The 20,544-nt window shown below is 39.5% G+C and overlaps 1 protein-coding gene across 1 annotated transcript in view; it reads right to left on the reverse strand.

Annotated features, from left to right (window-relative positions):
• Positions 1-20,064: 20,064 nt before the first annotated feature.
• The window catches only part of ADAM7 (ADAM metallopeptidase domain 7), a 106,825-nt gene continuing 106,345 nt past the window's right edge, over positions 20,065-20,544 (reverse strand). Inside the window, exon 23 of the mRNA XM_078068253.1 lies at positions 20,065-20,183. Within this exon, the coding sequence (XP_077924379.1) occupies positions 20,065-20,183 (119 nt within the window). The remainder of the gene's footprint in view (positions 20,184-20,544) is intronic.

A 20,544-nucleotide genomic window follows, 5' to 3' on the forward strand; every position in this document is an offset into this window, starting at 1 on the left:
ACCTGAATTAATTTTACTTGAACCTATTTTGCTTTTGACTTTTTCAACCATATTCTTGATTGACCTATAATTTTCCATTTGGAAATGTTCTTTTTCTGATTTTGGCATCAGGGTTCTTTTCATTTCATAAAATAAAATGGGGGAAAGTCTTCATCTTGCTACTCACTGGAAGAATTAGTGTAGAATTAAAACAGTTAATTACTTAAACATGTGGTAGAATTCATTGGTTTGGCAGTTGGACCTAGGACTGACTTTGTGGGAACTTTTACATTTTTATAAACTATAGCTTTGATATTTTAAGACACATAAAATTATTCAAAATTTCCTTTTCTTCTTGTATTGGACCATGTCTCTTTAATCTTTTATTCTTCCCCTGTTTTCCAATGCTTGGCATATTGTAGTTGCTCAAATAATTTTCACTGATTGAGTAAATAAACAAATGGCTTAGAAGTGGATTGAGCATATGAATATATGAGAAAATATCTCCTAGTAACTCAGAAATGTAGATGTGTATACATACATCTACACCTGTACCTACGTATATATGTGTGCATGTGTAATTCTAATGTGTGTGTGTGTGTGTGTGTGTGTGTACAAATTCTAATTTTTAATGACTCATGGCTATAAGAGGCCCTGCTATGGGGCATGATAAAGCATCTTTTGCTTCTCAGTGAGGGAGTTGCAGAGTAAGTAGACATAGGCTAGGTCAGAACTAACAAACCCAAATGTAGTCCTAATCTCTGAGAACATAAATAAACCTTAATGAGATTACCCACAAGCAGCAGTAAAATGAGATTATCCACAAGCAACATTAATTATTTCTTGATCTGAGCTGTCATTTATACACAAAGAAGTCTGCTCTCGTGGATGGTGCAAATAAGGAGAACTTCTAGATAATGGATATACACCTAGTCAAACAAAATCAGTATGCTTGCAGGTGGTCTATTCAGTGTAAACAAAATAGAAACCAACAAATGCAGTAGAGAAGACAGTTGCAGTCCCCAGATTAAATACCAATGAGGCTTAAATTGTATCGTCAGAGTCCCATCCAGTTCGGTTGGGCTTCACCTGCAATTTCCAATGCCGTCAGGAACTGGAATGCCAATCAGGAAATAGAGACAGAAGCCCACGCCAAGGTCTGGAAACTGATGGTTGAGGTTAGTGCAAAAGTGCCGCTCAGTTGACAATTGAATGTGAATAACTACATATAGAACCGTCCACAGGCTTGGTCAAGTAAGACCAATTCTTGATCCTATCTAAGGGAGGAAGCCAGTTTCCTTCTAGACTTCTTCGGTTTTGTCTAATTTGGTTCAGAGCTGAGTCTTCACTTGATATGCTAAGAGCTATAGCAAAGCCTGATGGTTAGGGCAGGAATAGGCTCATAATCATGATATTGGAAAGTGTTCCAACCCTATGTATTCAAGGAGGTCTAATTCTAAATAGATTACCTGTTTTAAAGACAAAATTAGGAATTTTACTGCCTATTCCTTTGGAAACAATTTTCTTTTCTCAGTGGAATGTGAAATTAAGACAGGTAAACCTCTAAGTTATATGTAAGATATGGAATCAGAAATAGTGTTTCCCCAGCGGGACTCTAATGAGTGTGCGCGAGGAACAAGTGCGAGCAAATTAATTGCAGTGGGTATGCACCGGGAGGAAGTACCAGCAAATTAATGGCCTCAGAAACAGAGCTTATAATAAACACCTTATGATCAGGGTATTCTAGTCAAAAAAGAATGCAAACTGCAATATGAATTTAAACAAGGGAATTAAGTAGCATACCTGCCCTCTAGTTCTCTTCACAGTTAGGAGAAGATGCCTTTCATTTTCAAATTCCTGAATTAATGAATAATGTCTTGTGCCTTATGAAGGACCTTCCTTAAAATACTTTGATTTGTTTGTACTCTGGGACATGAGAGCAACCTGGGGGATCTGGGGATGTGTCAAATATTTATTCCTGCTCTTTGATTATTAATCTTTGCCTTCAGTTTTCCCTGCTCTTCACTGGCATTTCAGTATTCATAAATATATTTAATAGAATATTGTGGAAGAGAGTGAAAATAGGGAATCATACAGTTCATGAAGCTATTTTTAACATAGTATTTGCTGACATATACTAATGTTTTCTATGGGCAGGCTCTGTCTTAATTGCTTTATATATATGAACTCAATTATTAGAATAACCTTATGGGATGGGTACTATTTTTACATTTACATTTGAGGAAAATGAGGCACAGACAGACAATGACACTGGACCAGGTTAACATGTGTAAGTGGTGTAGTTAAGGTTCAGACACAGGCTTTCTAGCCCAATTTATACACTTAACCACCATATATCCTGCCTCTTAATGATGTCTGAGTGCCACAGGCAGTAAGTAGATCAAATTCTAATTTATCCAATAAACCTAACTTTACTATCTTCTACGACACTGAACTGTGTTTTAGAGGTGAGAAATATAAGCAAGACAAGTTGTTAGTATATAGAGATATATGCCCCAAATTACAGTTATGGAAAGGTACCCAAGTTCAGATTTTGATTCTAAGATTGCTCAAAAAGTCAGTGCTTAACTAGGGGCTAATTCAGATTTTCCTAAGCTCCTGGTTTAGACTTTAGTTGTAATCCAGTAGATTTTAGCCACAGCGTTTCATAAAAGAATTTGTTCCTGAAACTTTTTCCAACCTGCTGGTGAAAGTCTTTTATCGCTATTCCATTTCTTGTTTTGTTTTTTGCTCCTGATCTAAGTAGACTTTTGCAGTCTATCTATTTCTATAGCTGGAGGGAGCTGAGAAGACAAACTCCCACATCTTAGTTCACCCTTGCAGCACCTCAGTGTTGTTTAAATATACCACTAGCAAGTATTGAATTCTGGGAACGAAGAGACTAGTGTCTCTGGAGAATTGGTGTTGCTAACCAGATGTCCCTGCAGCATAAACCAGACTAGCATCTATGCTGTGTGTGAGTAAATTCACACAGCATAATCAAGACAGCCAAAGGGAAAGGCTGTGAAAGCGGCCGGTGTGCTGACTATTGTATAGAAAGGTTGTAACACAGCAACACCTTCTCCTGCTTTCCCACCCCAGTGGATTTTTATTACATTATACAATGTTAGGTGGCTTAAGGCTGATGGCCATTAGGTTGCATAGAATCACTGAGATTTCAGTGGCAGTAATGAGACTTCCACAAATCACAAACATTAGGTCCTGTGACTCCCAGATCTATGTTTGTAACAGTTTTCATTTTGCTTTTTAGCAGAGAGACCTGGTATCTTATTTTATTTTTTTTAAAGATTTTATTTATTTATTTGACAGAGAGATAGAAGAGCACAAGCAGAGGGAATGGCAGAGGGAATGGCAGAGGGAGAAGGAGAAGCAGGCTCTGCACTGAGCAGGGAGCCCGATGCGGGACTCGATCCCAGGACCCTGGGATCATGACCTGAGCCGAAGGCAGACGCTTAACCATCTGAGCCACCCAGGCGCCCTAGACCTGGTATTTTAGAGACTAGTTCTCAACGCCTTGGAAATTCTGTATCAATTTTATACTTGAGACTGACAGGCTAATGAAACTAGGACATTGACAAAACCCCAGAAAACTTTAAACATTGTAATCCTTCCCCCTCTGAGGCCATATAATGCCAGAGCCATCACTGCTCAGGGCCCTGCGCCTTGCCTTTTTTTTTTTTTAAAACCACTATGACTTGCAAAAATTGCTTATAAAGATTTTCTTCATCCACCAAGCAATAAAAAAGGAGGCAAAACATTTGGGAAATGCAAAATACTATATAAATTTAAGCACAGTTCTGTTCATCCTAAACCCAGAACTATATACATATGATTACCTGGCATGAAAGCAAGGAATTGTTTCTGTTTAATTTAGGAGCAGAGTTGATGCATTCTATGAGTAAATTGGTGCAGTGTAAAGAGTATGGATTTGGGTTCAGAAGGATCAGAATTTATTTTCAGCTTTGCCATTTACCAAGTATAAGACCTGGACAGATTATCTTTCAGAGGTCAGTTTTCTAATCTACATAATAAAGAATCACACACACACACACACACACCCTTCAGAGATTTGTGAGGGCTGAATGAAATAACATAGGCAAAGTGTCTAGCAGCATTTCCATCTATTTTTCCTTAAGTTTTAAATGCTAAATCATTAGAGTGGGCAGGGCTCAGTATAAGACACAGGCTAACAAGAGGCGCATCCCAGCAAAGTTGTCACAAAGGAAGAGGAAACCCTTGAATGCCATTCTTTCTCATCCTAGCTGTTATGCTTGGAATAAAAATCCGTTTGGCCCCAGAATAGTGTTGAATGAATAGATGAAATTCTTCTTGACACTGCTCCATAATGGATTATTGTAAGTTCATTCATAACTGGAAAATTACATTGGAGAAGATGTCAAAGAAACATGGTGCAGTGGACACAATGCTGGACAAGCCCCAGGTGCCCAAGGATCTGGTCGCATCTGCTTGCTAGCTAGCACATCACTGAGCCTTTGGGGGTGTCACTTTCCTCTCCTGAAAAAATGAAGGAAATGGCCCAATGACCTTGATAGCCTTGAACCACTCTTCGAATTTGTGAAATGAAATTCCTTCATGAAGGAGAGATTTTCTGCAGCTCAGCAATTAGGCCAGCTGCTAAAGAAGAGCTCTGAGCTTTCAGAGCAGACAAGAAACCGGGCTCTGTCATTTCCTGAGTGCGAGTGTAGCTTAGGCCGTCCCTGGAGTGTTGGCTCTTGGCAAAGCAGGGGGCTCCGTCCCTGAGGAGTAAAGCACACACAACTTTCTTCCAGATGGCAATGTTGCCTGGACCTTTCATTCATAGAGTTGTTCTAGACCTTGAGAATTTTACAACAAAGTCATCTGTATTTAATAGGCATTTCACGTGGAATGTTTTTATGAAATATCCATGTATTTTGAAAAGCCCATTGGGTATTAAGATACCGCAATACATTTTTGTGCTCTCCCAACAACCTGTGAATCCAAATGTATCAGCAAATGCCTTCCTTGGCATTTCAGCCTCCTCCATCTTAACGAAGTTCTTCAGGGGCAGGGCCCTGCTATTGCTTTTCTCATGCATGGAACATAGCATGGGTACTCAGCTGTTTACTCCGTCAATATGATAATGAATCAGTGGTCACAAAGATTCTGTGAAATGCTGATTTGTGAGTTAAATAAATGGACATTTAGTTCAATGACAATCTACTAATAAATTCAAATTTAGAAAGAAGTCCGACACAGACCCTCTCAGACGCAGGTAAGTAATTTTCACCTCCCTGAACTTGAACATCCTCCTTGACAATCGACAGAGTGGAACAAGGTGATTTTAAAAGCATATTCCAGTTCTAAATTCAATGTTTTTATTCTACATATATATTGGAATTTTTGATAATCCCACAATTGTATTTGGAAACGACACAAATTTAAGGGATACTGAAAACTCTAAAATGACTCCCCAGTGCTCAGGCAAATTTCAAGTACTTTACACCTGGCATTCAAATCCTTCACAACATACAATTTATCACTTCAACATGATACATTTTCCAGGGTTACTTTCAACATACAATATTCCACATTTATACAGTATTAGAGGTAGAGGTCACAACATAATTGTCCATTCCCTACCTTTTAAAAAACTCCTTGAGTAAAGGATTGCAATTTTATTTTTCTTTTAGTTCTTGTTAACACCTTGCATATAGGAGATGCTAAAATATATACAAATATAAATGAATAAATGACATCAAATCTTATTTTCTTTCAAACATACACAAATGAAGGAACACAAATAAATAAGGAAACCATGTGAAAGTGTCAGGAAAGAAATGGGGGTGGATCTCCTTCAATTAGAGGCTTGATTTAGATCAGAGAGATATAGGACTGATTGCAAGCAGGCAGGAGCTTAGCTCTGTAGCACACCTGTTGAAAATTCTTGGAAGAAAACTCAGATCTATCCGGTTGAACATATATACACATTCAGACTATTTCTGCACACTTATGCCAAGTGAGTAGCATATGATTGTTGAAGATGGAGCATCCTACTTTAAAACCGTTTGCTGTGTGATCCTGAACAAATCACCTAACACCCCTGGGCTTAATAAAACTGTTATTAAATGAGGAAATGCAAAGCATATAGCACAGAGTTTGGCCCCTCTTAAATGTTCAAACGTATATTAATTTTCCCCTCCACTAATTTTGTATTTCTATGAGATAAAAAGAAAAAAGTCATACACAGACTGTTTAGATGACCAAAAAGTTTGGACCATTTTATGACCTGTGATCTTATTGGAGTCTGTGCCAAATGGACTTTGTTTGCAGCCAATTCTGGTCATTTCCATCTTTTTGCACTTTTCTACATTAGCGGTTCTTCTAGACTGCAAATCAAGCAATGTGTCATAATAGATGTAGCATGGGCCTGAAGAATTATTATGGACTCATTTTTCAAGAAATGGAAATTAAAGGAATTTTCTTGTGTAGCAACTGCTTCTGCATGAGTTTCTGGACACTTTGACAGCTTTGCAGTTTTCAAGTTCAGAATTGTGTTAAAGGCCTATTTATCTGTCATCTCTCTGCTGAACAAAGATTTAAAAAAGCACCATAACTCTCTGTAAGATCCCTTAACTAAAGATTTCAGTATTTCCTCATGAGCCCTACTGGAAAAATTAGCTTGGCTTCTACTGGTTTCCACATCTTCCTGGAGGTCTATTATGGTCATTTTGAAGTTAGCACCATCACAGCTCCAAAATCCAGTTAAATCAATTGAAATTGCTAAATCAGAATTTCTCCCGTGGTCTAGCCATGTTTAGCTTATAACCTCAATATTTCCTATTGCTGGCTACATCTAATTTAAATATTTCTACCTAGGTCTTCTGTTAAGTGGATTTATCCACTCATTCAACCCCATCTTGCCTTGCTCCCCAGCACATGATGCCCACAATCCATTAATATTGTACCTTGTTACTCTTATGTAAATGTTACCTTTCTCTGAAATGTACTCTAAGCTCCTTAATGTATCCCCATTTTTTTCCTCTATCAAGGTCAAATTGGTCTCACTTTGTTCATAAAAACTTTTCTGATAAGTCCAACCTTTGTAATTCTGAGGTTCTTGCCCTACCTCCATACCCTCCACCTCCTGCAAACAAACACATTTCTATAATTGGAACTGAGAATGTTCTGCTTGGATAAATTAGTGCCTTCTAAGCCAAGCTTTCCCTTCTTATTCTGGGTCTAGCCATGTGTCTTTGTATCCATATTTTATGCCTAGAAGGGGTGTTGTGAATAGAAGTAGGGCCTAATGGGAAAGATGGAAGGAATGCTTTTCCTTCCTTCCTTCTTTTCTTTTCTTCTTTCTTTCTTTCTTTTTCTTTCTTTCTTTCTTTCTTTCTTTCTTTCTTTCTTTCTTTCTTTCTTTCTTTCTTTTTCTTTCTTTCTTTCTTTCTTTCTTTCTTTCTTTCTTTCTTTCTTTCTTTCTTTCTTTCTTTCTTTCTTTCTTTCTTTCTTTCTTTCTTCCTCTCTCTCTCCCCCTGCTTGTTTTCTAAGATTGTGGGGAACTGGGTTTCATGACATGTGGTATAACTGTTTGACTTATCTGGGTATAAGCTGATCTGCTTTAGGGCCCATGTAATTGCACTGGGAAAAGGAGGGTGGGGAGGATGAATATTCTCCCTACTTCTGCATGAAACTAAGCAGAATTATGACATGGTAGCCATCAGGGTCCGTGCAGATCACAGAAGTCATATGCAGGGTAATTGGTGAGTGTTAATGAAAGGAGTAGCAGGAGGAGAAATTGCTATATTGTAAAAAGGTGTGATTAGCATTTCAGGAGGCTCAAAAAGGATGGTGAAATGTCCCAAGACTATCAAGAGCAGCTAGCCCTCACCACCTTAGTCTGAGGGGAGGGATTGCTGTAGGAGAGGGCTACACTTTGGTAGAAGAGCACAGCAACTCCCACCCCACAGTCCAAAGTAGAAGGCTTGGGGAAATAAAAGGACTGCTGCACTCCTTTCTCCCTAAATTCTTGCCTGCTGTCTCCAATCGGACAAACCTGAAAGGAAGGCAGGGGTAGAGAGTGAATTGGAGAGGCACATGGAGAGCACGTGGCACAAACACACTGATTGTGTGGACCTAGAAAAGAGGTGTGGACAGTGCAGGTAACAGGAATGAGACAGCAGACACGAGCAAGCATGCACCTGAGCAGGCAAACGCGTGTGGCCAAACCCTGTGGTTTGTTGACCTCATGTGAAAAACCCCTGTGGGACCCCCTAGAAGTAACTGGAGGACATTTTTGAGGTGAGGATAATATCTTCAAGGGAAGCCTAAGGGGAGCATAGAGATGTCCATTCATGCCCAAGAATATACCACTACTAGGTGTCAGAACCCAGAAGTCCAATCAGGAGGTGTTTCTGCAGAGTCCGCAGTCAGGGTGACTTCACTTTCTGTCTCTAACTGAAGTCACAGTATGGAGAGACTTGGGATATTTGGGTTATATAACACTTCCTATTCTGTGCCCTATCATCCAGGTTTGAATGACATATAGTTTTGTAATACTTATTGGTAGGTATTTTCACAATCTAAATAGAAGGGTAAGAACTATCTTTTCCCACATTTATCATATATATTTAATTCTATCTTTAACGGCTGGGCACAGAGCAGGTCCCAATTATATATTGCTGATGGTTTAACAGCCTTTGAAAGTGAGACTTTAATAAAATCGGGTGATGATAGAGATAGATGATAGATAGATAGATGATAGATAGATAGATAGATAGATAGATAGATAGATAGATAGATAGAGAGATAGATAGATAAAAGCAACTGGCTGGTTTTGGCTATCTTAACCAAAAAACTTTCTAGTGAATGACGCATAAAGATGCAAATGAGTATCTGTAAATGAGTTGCTGTAAGCTGCTTTCTGCATATCTCCATTCCCAAGTGTTCATACACTTAACAGGGGAAGAAAAGCTATTACATTTTCTGTATCTGGTGTGGACTGTGGCTGGTAAGAACAAAGGATGTTAGAATATCATGAACGGGGCTTAGTGAGAATGATTTTGGTACTTTCTATGGAAAAGTAATTAAAGAGAAATATCATCCAAAGCTAGAGTCAATGCTTTGCTGTATGAATAAATCAGGTCAACTACTGTATTCTACAAATGACTGTGCTATGTAGTTTATTGGTATGGCAGGGGAATTGGCTATTCTCATTTAAAATCAAATAATGAAAAACTGAGAAAACAAGATAGGCCAAATATTTCACATCAACTGGATGTAAAAACCTCCCTCTTTAGTCTACTTAGTGTCCTTCCAAGGTTTTTTGTTTATCTGTTTTTTTAACTAGGATTTCTCTCTCATGCTATTCATTACAGAAGCCACATTTAAGTAAACAATGACCAAGTATCTTCATCCTAAGCACTTCTTCTCTAGGAACATGTGGGGCAGAACTCAGTAGCTGTCAGCTTAGGAGAAGGGTGGGCAGTGGGGCTGAAAATGCACTGATCTACGTTCTGTGTTAGCAGGGAATGAGGATGTGATGCCTTTGTTATGGGAGAAGATAATTTTCCCTGGTTCTGGCTGTTCTAGGAACTCAGACAGCCATTCACTATGCTGAGAATGGAGGAGGCAAATCAGGCGTCACTCCTTTTTCTATCTAAAAAACACATTATTTATTTTTAAATTACAAAAAGTAATCTCCATCAGTTTTTTTTTTAAAGATTTTATTTATTTATTTGACAGAGGGAGACACAGAGAGAGAGGGAACACAAGCAGGGGGACTGGGAGAGGGAGAAGCAGGCTTCCCGCCGAGCAGGGAGCCCGATGTGGGGCTCGATCCCAGGACCCGGGAATCATGACCTGAGCCAAAGGCAGACGCTTAACAACTGAGTCACTCAGGTGCCCCTAATCTTCAGAGAAGTGTCTTTTCATATCTTCTGCCCACTTTTTGACTTGATTATTTGTTTTTTGGGTGTTGAGTTTGAGAAGTTCTTTATAGATCTTGGATACCAGCCCTTTATCTGGAGTGTCATTTGCAAATATCTTCTCCCATTCTGTGGGTTGCCTCTTTGTTTTGTCGACTGTTTCCTTTGCTGTGCAGAAGCTTTTTATCTTGATGAAGTCCCAAAAGTTCATTTTTGCTTTTGTTTCACTAGCTTTTGCAGATGTATATTGAAAGAAGTTGCTGTGGGCGATGGAAATTATGCAAAATAATAAAGAGAAATTTAATAGTCGCCTTGCCTCCTTTATGTCCTCTTCCCCATAATAATTAATGTGTTTCTTTTTAAAGATTCATTTATTTATTTTAGAGCTGGGTTGGAGGGAGAGGGACAGCAGAAGAGGGAGAGAATCGCGAGCAGACTCCCACTGAGCAAGGAGCCCAAAGATCATGACCTGAACTGAGATCAAGAGCCAGATGCTCAACCGACTGAGCCACCCAGGCACCCCCATAATGATTAATGTTTAGAGCCTGAAAGATAGTCTTTCTCAAGGTCCTTCAGGTTCAAACCCCTAAATGCTCACACTTGGGGTAGTTCACTCTGCGCTCCTAATCTATTTAAGGTTAGTGCTTGCCACTTAACATGGGATTTTTTTCTTTACGTATTAATCTTAATTCTTAAGCTGGTATAAGTGCCTTGAGGACCAGGATGATTTAAAATATTTTCTGTGCTTCCTATCAAATATGTTCCCACTTCCCAAACCCACCCTAGTCCACCCAGCACCAAAATGCATTGCTGACCTTGTCTTGGCCTTTCCAACCATATTCTGGTTATCATTAGAAATACTAAAATTTCCTTGGCTATCATTGGCTTTATAAAAAACAAACTAACTTGTATTTCTTTTATTTCTAATGTCTTGCCAAAATGCAACTGCCTGGAGGAGCAACTTTGTACCTCTACTAACCAAGGGAAAAATTATGTATTTAACATACGCATAGAAGAAATTTGAGTGTGAAAAAGGGAAGGGTTTTAACCACACGAATGCAAATATTAACATCATTAGCTTATTGGAATTAAAAATTTTCCATGTGATACAGCTATTTCTCTTCTAAAAACCATCACAACTTGTCTTATACATGGTGTATATTCTCTGAATCCACTAATACAAATTATTCTTAGCAATAAGAGGAAAATTGCACTGTCATCTTCAAAATATTGTGAAGTAATGCAGAAGATTTTAATCATGACCACATCTAATTAAAATAGTAAATCACTTTTAAAAATTCTCATGTTATTATTAAAGCCTTGATTATAAACAGTTCTATATTAGCAGTGCTCCTAAAAGCAAAGAGATAGCAAGCCCATTACCCAGAAGAAGCAAGCCCTCCTTGCTGGACTTCTTAGTTGAAAACAGGATTCTGGTCAAGTCAGTCAGATTTCCAGTGATGCTGTCATACAATGATGCTGATTTAGCACAGCAGCAAAGAAGGGTTTTATCTTGATCACTTGCAGACTGGTAATCTCATCTGTTTCATTGATTTGAGTGGCTCACAGAGGCTGTGGGTGCCTGGGTGGCTCAGTTGGTTAAGCGTCTGACTCTTGGTTTCGGCTCAGGTCATGGTCTCACGATCTCATGGATCGTGAGATGGGGCCCTGTGTCTGGCTCTGTGCTCAGTAAGGAGTCTGCTTGAAGATTCTCTGCCCCCTCCCCACTCACGCACATGCTCTCTCTCTCTCTCTCTCTCAAATCAATCAATCAATCAATCAATCAATCAATCTTTGGGGAAAAATGAGAATAATTTACGTGTGTGTGTATGTGTATTTGTTTAATTTTTGAGTCCTCCCTTCATCTGATCATCTGTTGTTCTTTTACATCCTAGCCCCTTTAATAGGTGAACTCCCAAATGTTGACATACGGAGAATTCATACGAACTTAGCGGTGGGACAAGGACTCCCATCTCTGGAATTATTCTAGACCACCTCCTATTTCCCTCATTCCAGCCAATTCTCCCCAAATTACTGCACTCTTCAATTCCAGTTGATTTCAATAGGCGGGCTCTCGATGCTTCGTCTATTATAAGGTGGAGGACCTGCTTTGCCCATCTCTCTTTGGAGCAGCCTCAGTTTTGTCCCCCAGTTGCAATTTTACATTGTCCTTCTGGCACCATGTTAGGATGATGATGGGACCGTCTTGCTGCTTACTGAATCAACCCCGGAATGCACTGCTTCAGCCTGCCTGCCTGAGTTCTCCAGTAGGAGAAACCAATTTGAAGTAATGGGGAAAAATTACAGTGAAGGTCAGAAAAAATGCATCTCTTGGCATGTCCATCAGAAAATAAAGATATTAAATTTTCATCAAAATTGTCTAAGTAGCTTACTCATTTATATGAACCAGAACTCTTAATTTCTTGATTAGATTACTGAATCTCATAATGGATGGTTGCTGTACCTGCTTTAAAAATTTTTTTCGTTAAAACATGGTTCCAAATATCAAATAATACTTAAAGATTTATAATGAAAGACAGGAGCCTCTGCCCCACACCTTCCCAATGTTGGTTTCCATTTACTACATACTAAACATTCAATTCTGTAGGTTATTTCCACTCTCAGCTACCTCCCTGTTTCTAAATAAGTTACTTATACTTCCATTTGTACATATGTTGGTTTTAGGAATTATCTACTCTTGTCCAGCTAAGAGAGATAAAGATTCATATCTCTTTTACGTGCTTTCTCTCACCACTTCTGTTTCCTAATTAATCCAAAATAGTTATAACACAACTGTTTTAAATATTGCTCATATTTTTTTTTTTAAGATTTTATTTATTTATTTGAGACAGAATGAGAGAGAGAGAGAGCACATGAGAGGGGGGAGGGTCAGAGGGAGAAGCAGACTCCCTGCCGAGCAGGGAGCCCGATGCGGGACTCGATCCAGGGACTCCAGGATCATGACCTGAGCCGAAGGCAGTCGCTTAACCAACTGAGCCACCCAGGCGCCCCTAAATATTGCTCATATTTGACCAGTATAGTATATATCATTACATTTCTTTCCTTGTCCTTTTTTTTTCCCCACGGAATTAAAATAGACTCCTCTACAATTTTTGTCCTAAACTTTCCAGGACAGGGTTTTTTGACCTTGGAACTACTGACATTTTGGTCTTAGAATTCTTTGATGGGATAGTGAAGGGCAGGAGGCTGTCCTGTGCATTGTAGGACGTTCAGCTGCATCACTGGCCTCATCCTACTTGATACCAGCATATCCCCACCTCATTGCAACAACCAAAAATGTCTCCAGTCATTGTCAAAGTCTACTAAGGAAGAGAAAATCATCCTTATTGAGAACCACTGCTCCAGAAGAACCAGAAACCACATCTCAGAATGATAAAGACGCCTCGTTCTCAACTAGGTCCCCTTTTGTTGATTTCCTCTTGGAGACATCTCTTCTGGAGCTGTTTGTGATCTTGCTGGGATCTGAGAGCTGCTCCCCAGGGCTCCCTAGCACAGCAGACTTGCCTTCACCCACCTCTGGGAAACTCCTTTTGCTTTTCCACTATGTTGACTCATCTGTTTACCAAATCTTTTGTCTCCTTTATTCCTTTACTTTTTAAAATTTTGAAGCTCATCCTCTGCTACCTTCCTGTAAGTGAACAACAGGAAAAATTTGGATAACTTGTATGGTGAAAATGTCTATTCTATGTTCATCTGGATTATTAAGTTTGGCTGAGTTTAGACTTCTAGGTTTGAAAAACATTTTCCCTCAACGTATGAAGATCTTGATCATTTTTTTCTCCTAACCTCCTGTACTGCACTGAGAAATATAATGTCTCCTTGATTCTTCCGTCTTTCTTGATAGCCTGTATTTTCCCTCTGGAGGTTTTGAGTTCTTCCCTTTACACCTGATGATTTGAAACTTCACTCCAACTTCTAAGACAGGTACTTTACATCTGGGCAGTCACATGCTCTAGTTTTGATTCCCCCCCCCCCCTTTTTTTCCTTCCCATCTCCTTCTTTCTCCTTCTACTGGGAAATATTTAACCATAATTTTATGAGTAATGTCCCTCTGTCTTCTCAATTGTCTACTTTGGAACTATAGCCAGATAGAGGTTAAATCTTTTCACTTCCTTCTATGTCTTCAAACTATTCTTTCATTTTTTCTCTCAATCCTATCTCATTATGCTGCATTCTGGATAATTTCTTTACAACTGTCATAAAGCTCACTAATTCTCTCTTTGGTTATATCCAATATGCTGCTGAACACAACCATTGTATTTTTAATTTTAATTACTTTATGTATATATTTAAATCTATGGGTTATTTTTGTTTCTCATTTCTTATTTTGTTTCTTGTTTTCTGGTCTTTTAACTCTTTAAATACATGTGCCTATTTTATATTTTGAATCTGTTAATTCCAACATCAATTATATTTGGATATTTTAATCTGCTGTTATTTTTCAACTGATTCTTGCTCCTGATGACGTAATTCCAACTCTGCTTTGTAATTTTCTAAAATGTCACATCCTGTTCATTGGACCCTGACTGTGAGATAAAAATTGAGTTTGTCATTAAAGTGGCTTTTATCTAGCTTACATCTCTGAATTCACATTTCTCATCGTTCCTGGATTCAAAATTTCCTTTGCTTTCTTATAAGTGCAGCAATGAATTAGGAAAAAAGTAAAGTTTTCCAAAATGTTTTTGGTATTTTGCTCCAGGTACATTTCTTTAGGTTTCTAGTTCACCATATTGCCAGAAAGAGAAGTTGCAATTCTACTTCATTCTTCTCTTATATCCAACCAAGGATTAACTGGAGCAAACTGGCCAGATTCACCTTCCCACCTATAACATCCACTAAAACATAAAGCATAAAATGTACGAAACAACAGTTTTCAAGACACAAGATGGCAAACAGTGAAGTATGGTTGAGAAACTGGAAGCAAAACCGCCAAACTACATGGTTTCCAGGCTCAATGCCTTGAGAGTTTCCAGGCTGCACCACAAAGGAAGGGGAGCCCAGGGGCACCTGGGTGGCTCAGTCAGTTAAGCATCTTCCTTCAGCTTAGGTCATGATCCCAGGGTCCTGGGATCAAGTCCTGCATTGGGTTCCTTGCATAGTGGGGAGTCTGCTTCTCCCTTTGCCTCTCCCCGCTCCGGCCTGTGCTCTTTCTTTCTCTCAGGTAAATAAATAAAATCTTAAAAAAAAAAAAAAAAAAAAAAGGAAGGGGAGCCCGGCAGAGCTGAGGAGATGGAGTAGTGGTAGGGCTACTGCATAGGAGAAAGTACCAGGCGGGGAGAGGGTTGCACAGAAATGGAACTCTGCAGATCTAAAGTTTCCCTAGGGTGTCTAACAGGGCACTGGGCAGCACATAGATGACAGGATACTGCCTAAGGTTGTATTAGCTTGCTGGGCTGCTGTCCCAAATACCACAAATTGAGTGGCTTGAAAAACAGAAATTTATTTTCTCACAGGTCTGGAGGCTGGAAGCCCAAGATTAAGGTGTCATCAGAGTTAGTTTCCTCTGAGGCCTCTCTCCCTCTCTTATAGATGACCGCCTTCTCCTGATTTCTTCACATGGTCTTCCCTCTGTGCCTATCTGTGTCCTCATCTCCTCTTTTCCTGTTATATTGGGTTAGAACTCACCCTAATGACTTCATTTTCACTTAATCGTTACTTTAGAAGGCTTATCTCTAAATACAGTCAAATTCTGTGGCACTATAGATTAGGGCTTCAATATAAGAATTTTCAGGAGATTCAGCCTGTGACACTCCACCCTCTGCCCAACCCCCCCAAATTCATGTTCTTCTTTCATGCAGAATACATTCACTCCATCCCAACAGCCCCAAATGTCTTAACTCATTCCCATATATACTCTAAATTCAAAATTTCATCTAAATATCATCTAAATCTGGCATGGGTGAAACTCAAGGTATGAATCACCCTGAGACAAAATTCCTCTCCAGCTGTGAATCTGTGCAACCAGAGAAGTTAACTGCTTCTCAAATACAATGGTGGGACAGGCATAGGATAGACATTCTAACTCTAAAAGGGAGAAATTAGAAAAAAGAAAAGGATGATGGGTTCCAAGCAAGTCTGAAACCTAGCAGAGAAAATTCCATATGATTTTAAGGTTCAGGAATTATCCTTTTTGGCTCCATGCTCCATCCCCTGGGCCCACCTGGTTAGTAGCCCTCCCTCGTAGAACCACCAGTCCAAGTGTGGTGGCCCCATTCCTTTGACTGTGGATAGTGACCCTGACCCCTCAAGCCTTGGCCTTCTGGCCCTTGGTGAAATGACTATCTCTGCCAACTTCTGAACCACCTTCAGGGTCATTCTTCCATTTTCTAGAAGGATAGCATGTAGCATCCAGGATAGCTCTTATTGGCCCATCCTATAGAATCTCAGAAGTCCAACAGCTTTCCTTCATTTCATCCCATCTCTGTCCCCTTCAGTGTTTCTGAAGGTATAACCCATGCCTATTCCTGGCTTCTGCTGAGATGGCTGGTTGGATCCATAAGTCACACATCACTAATCTTTTAGCAAATTATTGTGTAGTCATGTTCTTGGTGTTCTCTCTGGAATATTCTTTCTTAGTTTTGCAACATGGATGGGCTCAGAATTTTTCAAATCTTCAAGTTCTGGTTCCCTAATGCTTAACAATTTCTTCTTTAATTTCTCTGTCTCTCTTCTTGCATTTTACTATAAACAGCAAGGAGAAGCCAGGTGGCTCCTTCAACACTTTGTGTAGCTAAATAACCAAGTTCATTACTTGCAAATCCTACCTTCCATAAAGCACTATGACACAATTCAGCCAAGTTCTACAACTTTATAGTAAGAATTGCCTTTCATCCAGTTTCCATTCACATGTTTGTCATTTCCCTCTGAGACCTCACCAGAAGCACCTTTAACATTCGTACTTCTAACAACATCCTGTTGGTGATGATATCTGTGTTCCTAATAGAAACTTTCTTCAGAGCTCTTGTCTTCTTTCTCAGCCTTCACCAGGATAGCCTTTACCAGTCATATTTCTGTCAATAGTCTCTCAAAGACAATCTATGCTTCTTCTAACATGCATCTCAAGACTTCCAGCCTCTCCGCATTGTCCAGTTCCAAAGTTACTTCCACATTTTTAGGTTTTTGTTACAGCAGGGCCCCACTTCCTCACATCAAAATCTGTATTACTTTCCTTGAACCACAATAGCACGTATTGTTTAAACAACAGAAATTTATTTCTTTGCAATTCTGGAGGGCTGGAGTACAAGATCTTTGTGGGGACATGATTCAGCCCATACCACAAATCAAAGGGAAAATTACATGGTACACTTACGAGGTTGGGAATAGTGTCTGCTCCCGCTAGCCCCATCAGATACCTCATAATTCACAGGGTATCTGGTACAGTACTCGGTATTTCTTAGGAGTGAGGAATCAGAAGCCCTAGATTAAACACTGCTCTGGGTTTGCATAACAATTTTAAAATCAAGACCTGAAAATTATCTCCAAATAATTAACAGCTTTTCAGAACAAAGTTCAAGAATATGTATAGGAATACAAAAAAAAAAAAAATCCAGTACCAATAAGGGTGGCATTCACAGTGGGTGGCATCTAATCAACAAAGACCAGGTATTAAAGAGGTAGGAGAATATGACCCTTATGAGTACGAAACTCAATCAAAACCAAACCAGAATGGACACAGATTTTGAAGGACCAGACAAGGTCATTGCAACAGTTACTATATCTCATATATCTAAAGATTTGAGGGGAAACATAGAATATACAAAAGGCATTAAATGTTTGCATTGTTTCAAGACAGAGACAAGGATGATTTTGTTGAATAGAAATGGTTTAGAGAATCTTTCAAGGAGAATGCCTCTTCTCCCTTGCCTTTTCCCCCTTGAAGGGCTTTTACTGGGGCTCAGAATAAGTTGTGTCACAGAATCTGGAGTTTGGGGGAGAACTCTGATGCAGGAGTGCGTCTGAGGACGGACGGGGACCAGGTGCTGCATGAACAGCTACTACTCCCAGAATTACTGACATCTTCATTGTTTTCCACTAGTTACCTAACCTCATTGTGCTTTCTTTACATTACTTAAAAAATGTAACATTTCTTTTAAATCTAAACCACTGTTCGATGAACCTTTTTTATATCTACCCTGTGCTACTGACACTGGATTCTGCCATAGTCAGTCAGCTTCTAGCACAATAGTTGAGTAAATTGAATAGGTAGTTTTAAATCACTTCTTTTTTTCTTTAAAGACTTATTTATTTATTTGAGAGAAAGAGCACGTGGTGCGAGCGTGCATGCAAGTGGGGGAGGAGCAGAGGGGGAGAAATCCCTAAGCCGACTGCCTGCTGAGCGTGGAGCCCAAAGCAGGGCTCCATCCCAGGACTCTTGAGATCATGACCTGAGCTGAAATCGAGAGTCAGACATTCAACTGACTGAGCCACCCAGGTGTTCCCAAATGATTTTTTTTTAAAGGAAAACTTTTCTGAGTAATTTCTCCCAGTTTGCTCTTATTATCATATTAATTCTCTATATTTATTTACGTAAGAGTCAGTATAATGCCTCAAACATAACTCATTATCACCCCCAGGGTGACCTGGTTCTCCTTACATTCTTTCTGGGTGAAGGAACTAATGGAGCTTCATCTACATGAAACAGAAACTGACCAGCCAATATCAACTTTTCCATCTACTTCAGCCCTGGTCCCTCACTCAGTAAGAAAGAAGCTATGTGAAGCTAGTCTCTTCTCTGTTTCTACCATCCCTGGTTTCTATGAAGTTTGGTATTTTCTAATCTGGACAGCCCACTAGTTTCTCTTTAATTCACCTTTCATAGTTATGACTGTCTTTTTCCTGCTCAAATACAAGTTTGATCATGTCTCTCTCATTTAAATCCCTTAAATAATTCCCACTGCCTTTAAGATAAACACAGCACAGTATATCCCACACAGCCTACCTTCAACCTTCCCTCACCTCCTGCGTTGCTGTAGACCTTGTAATTCTAACCACTCACTACGAACGGACTCATCAAACTCTGTGCATAGACTTGCTCATTCTCCCTGGAATGCTAATTCTCTGCTTGGCAAACCTATACATTTGTTAATCTCTTGATAAACGTTTGCCTTTCTGAAGGATTCTCCACTCTACCAAATAATATACACCTCCTCTTCCTTTCCCTTGTCGGTCCCATCCTCCGCCTTCCTCCTCTGTGCCTTCATCACGTTATTTCAGGACCATCCATTTAGAAGCCTGTGTGTCTTTCCCATGGGGCTTGGGCTTCTTAGGGCAGAGCTTTCTACATCATGTATCTTCCTGTACCTAGAAGAGTATCTCAAATATAGCAAATGTGCCTTGAGTACACGTTGAGGGATGGAGTAGATGAATAATTAAACAAGCAGAGCCTACACTGTATCAATCCATATTTGTTACTTATTTTGTTATTTTTATATCATTTCTTTCCCTCTGAAATCTACAAGGACTACTGGTCTCTGTTTCTAGCTTTTATTTGTTTGCTTTTAGAAGAGTCACTGAGGGGTACTAGTGAAGAGGATTATAGCTTTGGCTGGAAATGATGTGTGGATCTACCATTTTATCATGCTTCTTCCTGAGTGATCTCTCACTTGAAATTGCAAGTGAACTCGGAGCCGTATGGCACTGGATTGGGCTTGTGTCTGATTATTCATTTCTGAAGGTGGCATATTGAATGGCACAGTGTCCAGCTGGTGCTATTTTCAGCATAGAAACCTATTAAACTACCAAGCAGCATGAACAAGATGGAATGGATTGATTTCTCTCTCTTCTGAATTGGTTGGCAGGGCCTCAATATTGAGGTATCAAATTTGCTCAATGTGCTATTTGGGAGATTATTTCTTCCTTCCCTCCACCAGCCTAAAGACTGCAGTAGATAATGATATATTAAACGGTGTCCTTCTTCAGAGAGAGCATCAGACACATTTCTAAGATCAAATTAATATCCAGCTACTTTCCCTGGTAGACCTGAAGAGGCATGCCCCTGAGCCAGAACTTCAGTTTTCTGTTTTTTTTGTTTTTAAATTTCATCATCACTGGGTAATGAACATGTACTCTTATATCCAGAGGCTGATGTTGATAATATGGGAGAAAGAAATAGTTTATATATGGTATGGGAATGACTTTAAATGCCGGAGGATTTATCTAAAAGCCTTTGTATTTTTCTGTCCAGTGAATCCTCTTTGTTGGAACGACAGTAGACCTTGGAACATTTTTTCTCCCTGTAATCATCACTTTGAAAACCTGAAGAAGATAGAAAAATGAAATTGATACCTTGCTTTTTATGACAAAAACCCAGGCCTGCCCACTGCATTTTGTCAGCCAGCCCCTTTTCTAGATCAAAGTTGTCTTTCCCAGGAATAAACTCCTAGGTCATTCATTCAGTGGCCAGCTGTGATGTCACAGACACAGTGGTGTGTGATAGGTCAGTTTTGAAACTGGAGTGAGTTCAGACCGTCTGTGGCTTTGGTCCGAGGCTTACGTTCAGATTTCTGTTTTACCATTTACAGCTGTGTGTCTGAGCACCTCTTATCCTTAGTTTCCTTGTCTGTAAAATAAAAAAGTATTACTTTTCTGTGAAAAGTACACAGAGCTCTGCAGTGGG

The sequence above is a fragment of the Halichoerus grypus genome, chromosome 3, assembly GCF_964656455.1.
Source record: "Halichoerus grypus chromosome 3, mHalGry1.hap1.1, whole genome shotgun sequence".
Taxonomy (NCBI): domain Eukaryota; kingdom Metazoa; phylum Chordata; class Mammalia; order Carnivora; family Phocidae; genus Halichoerus; species Halichoerus grypus.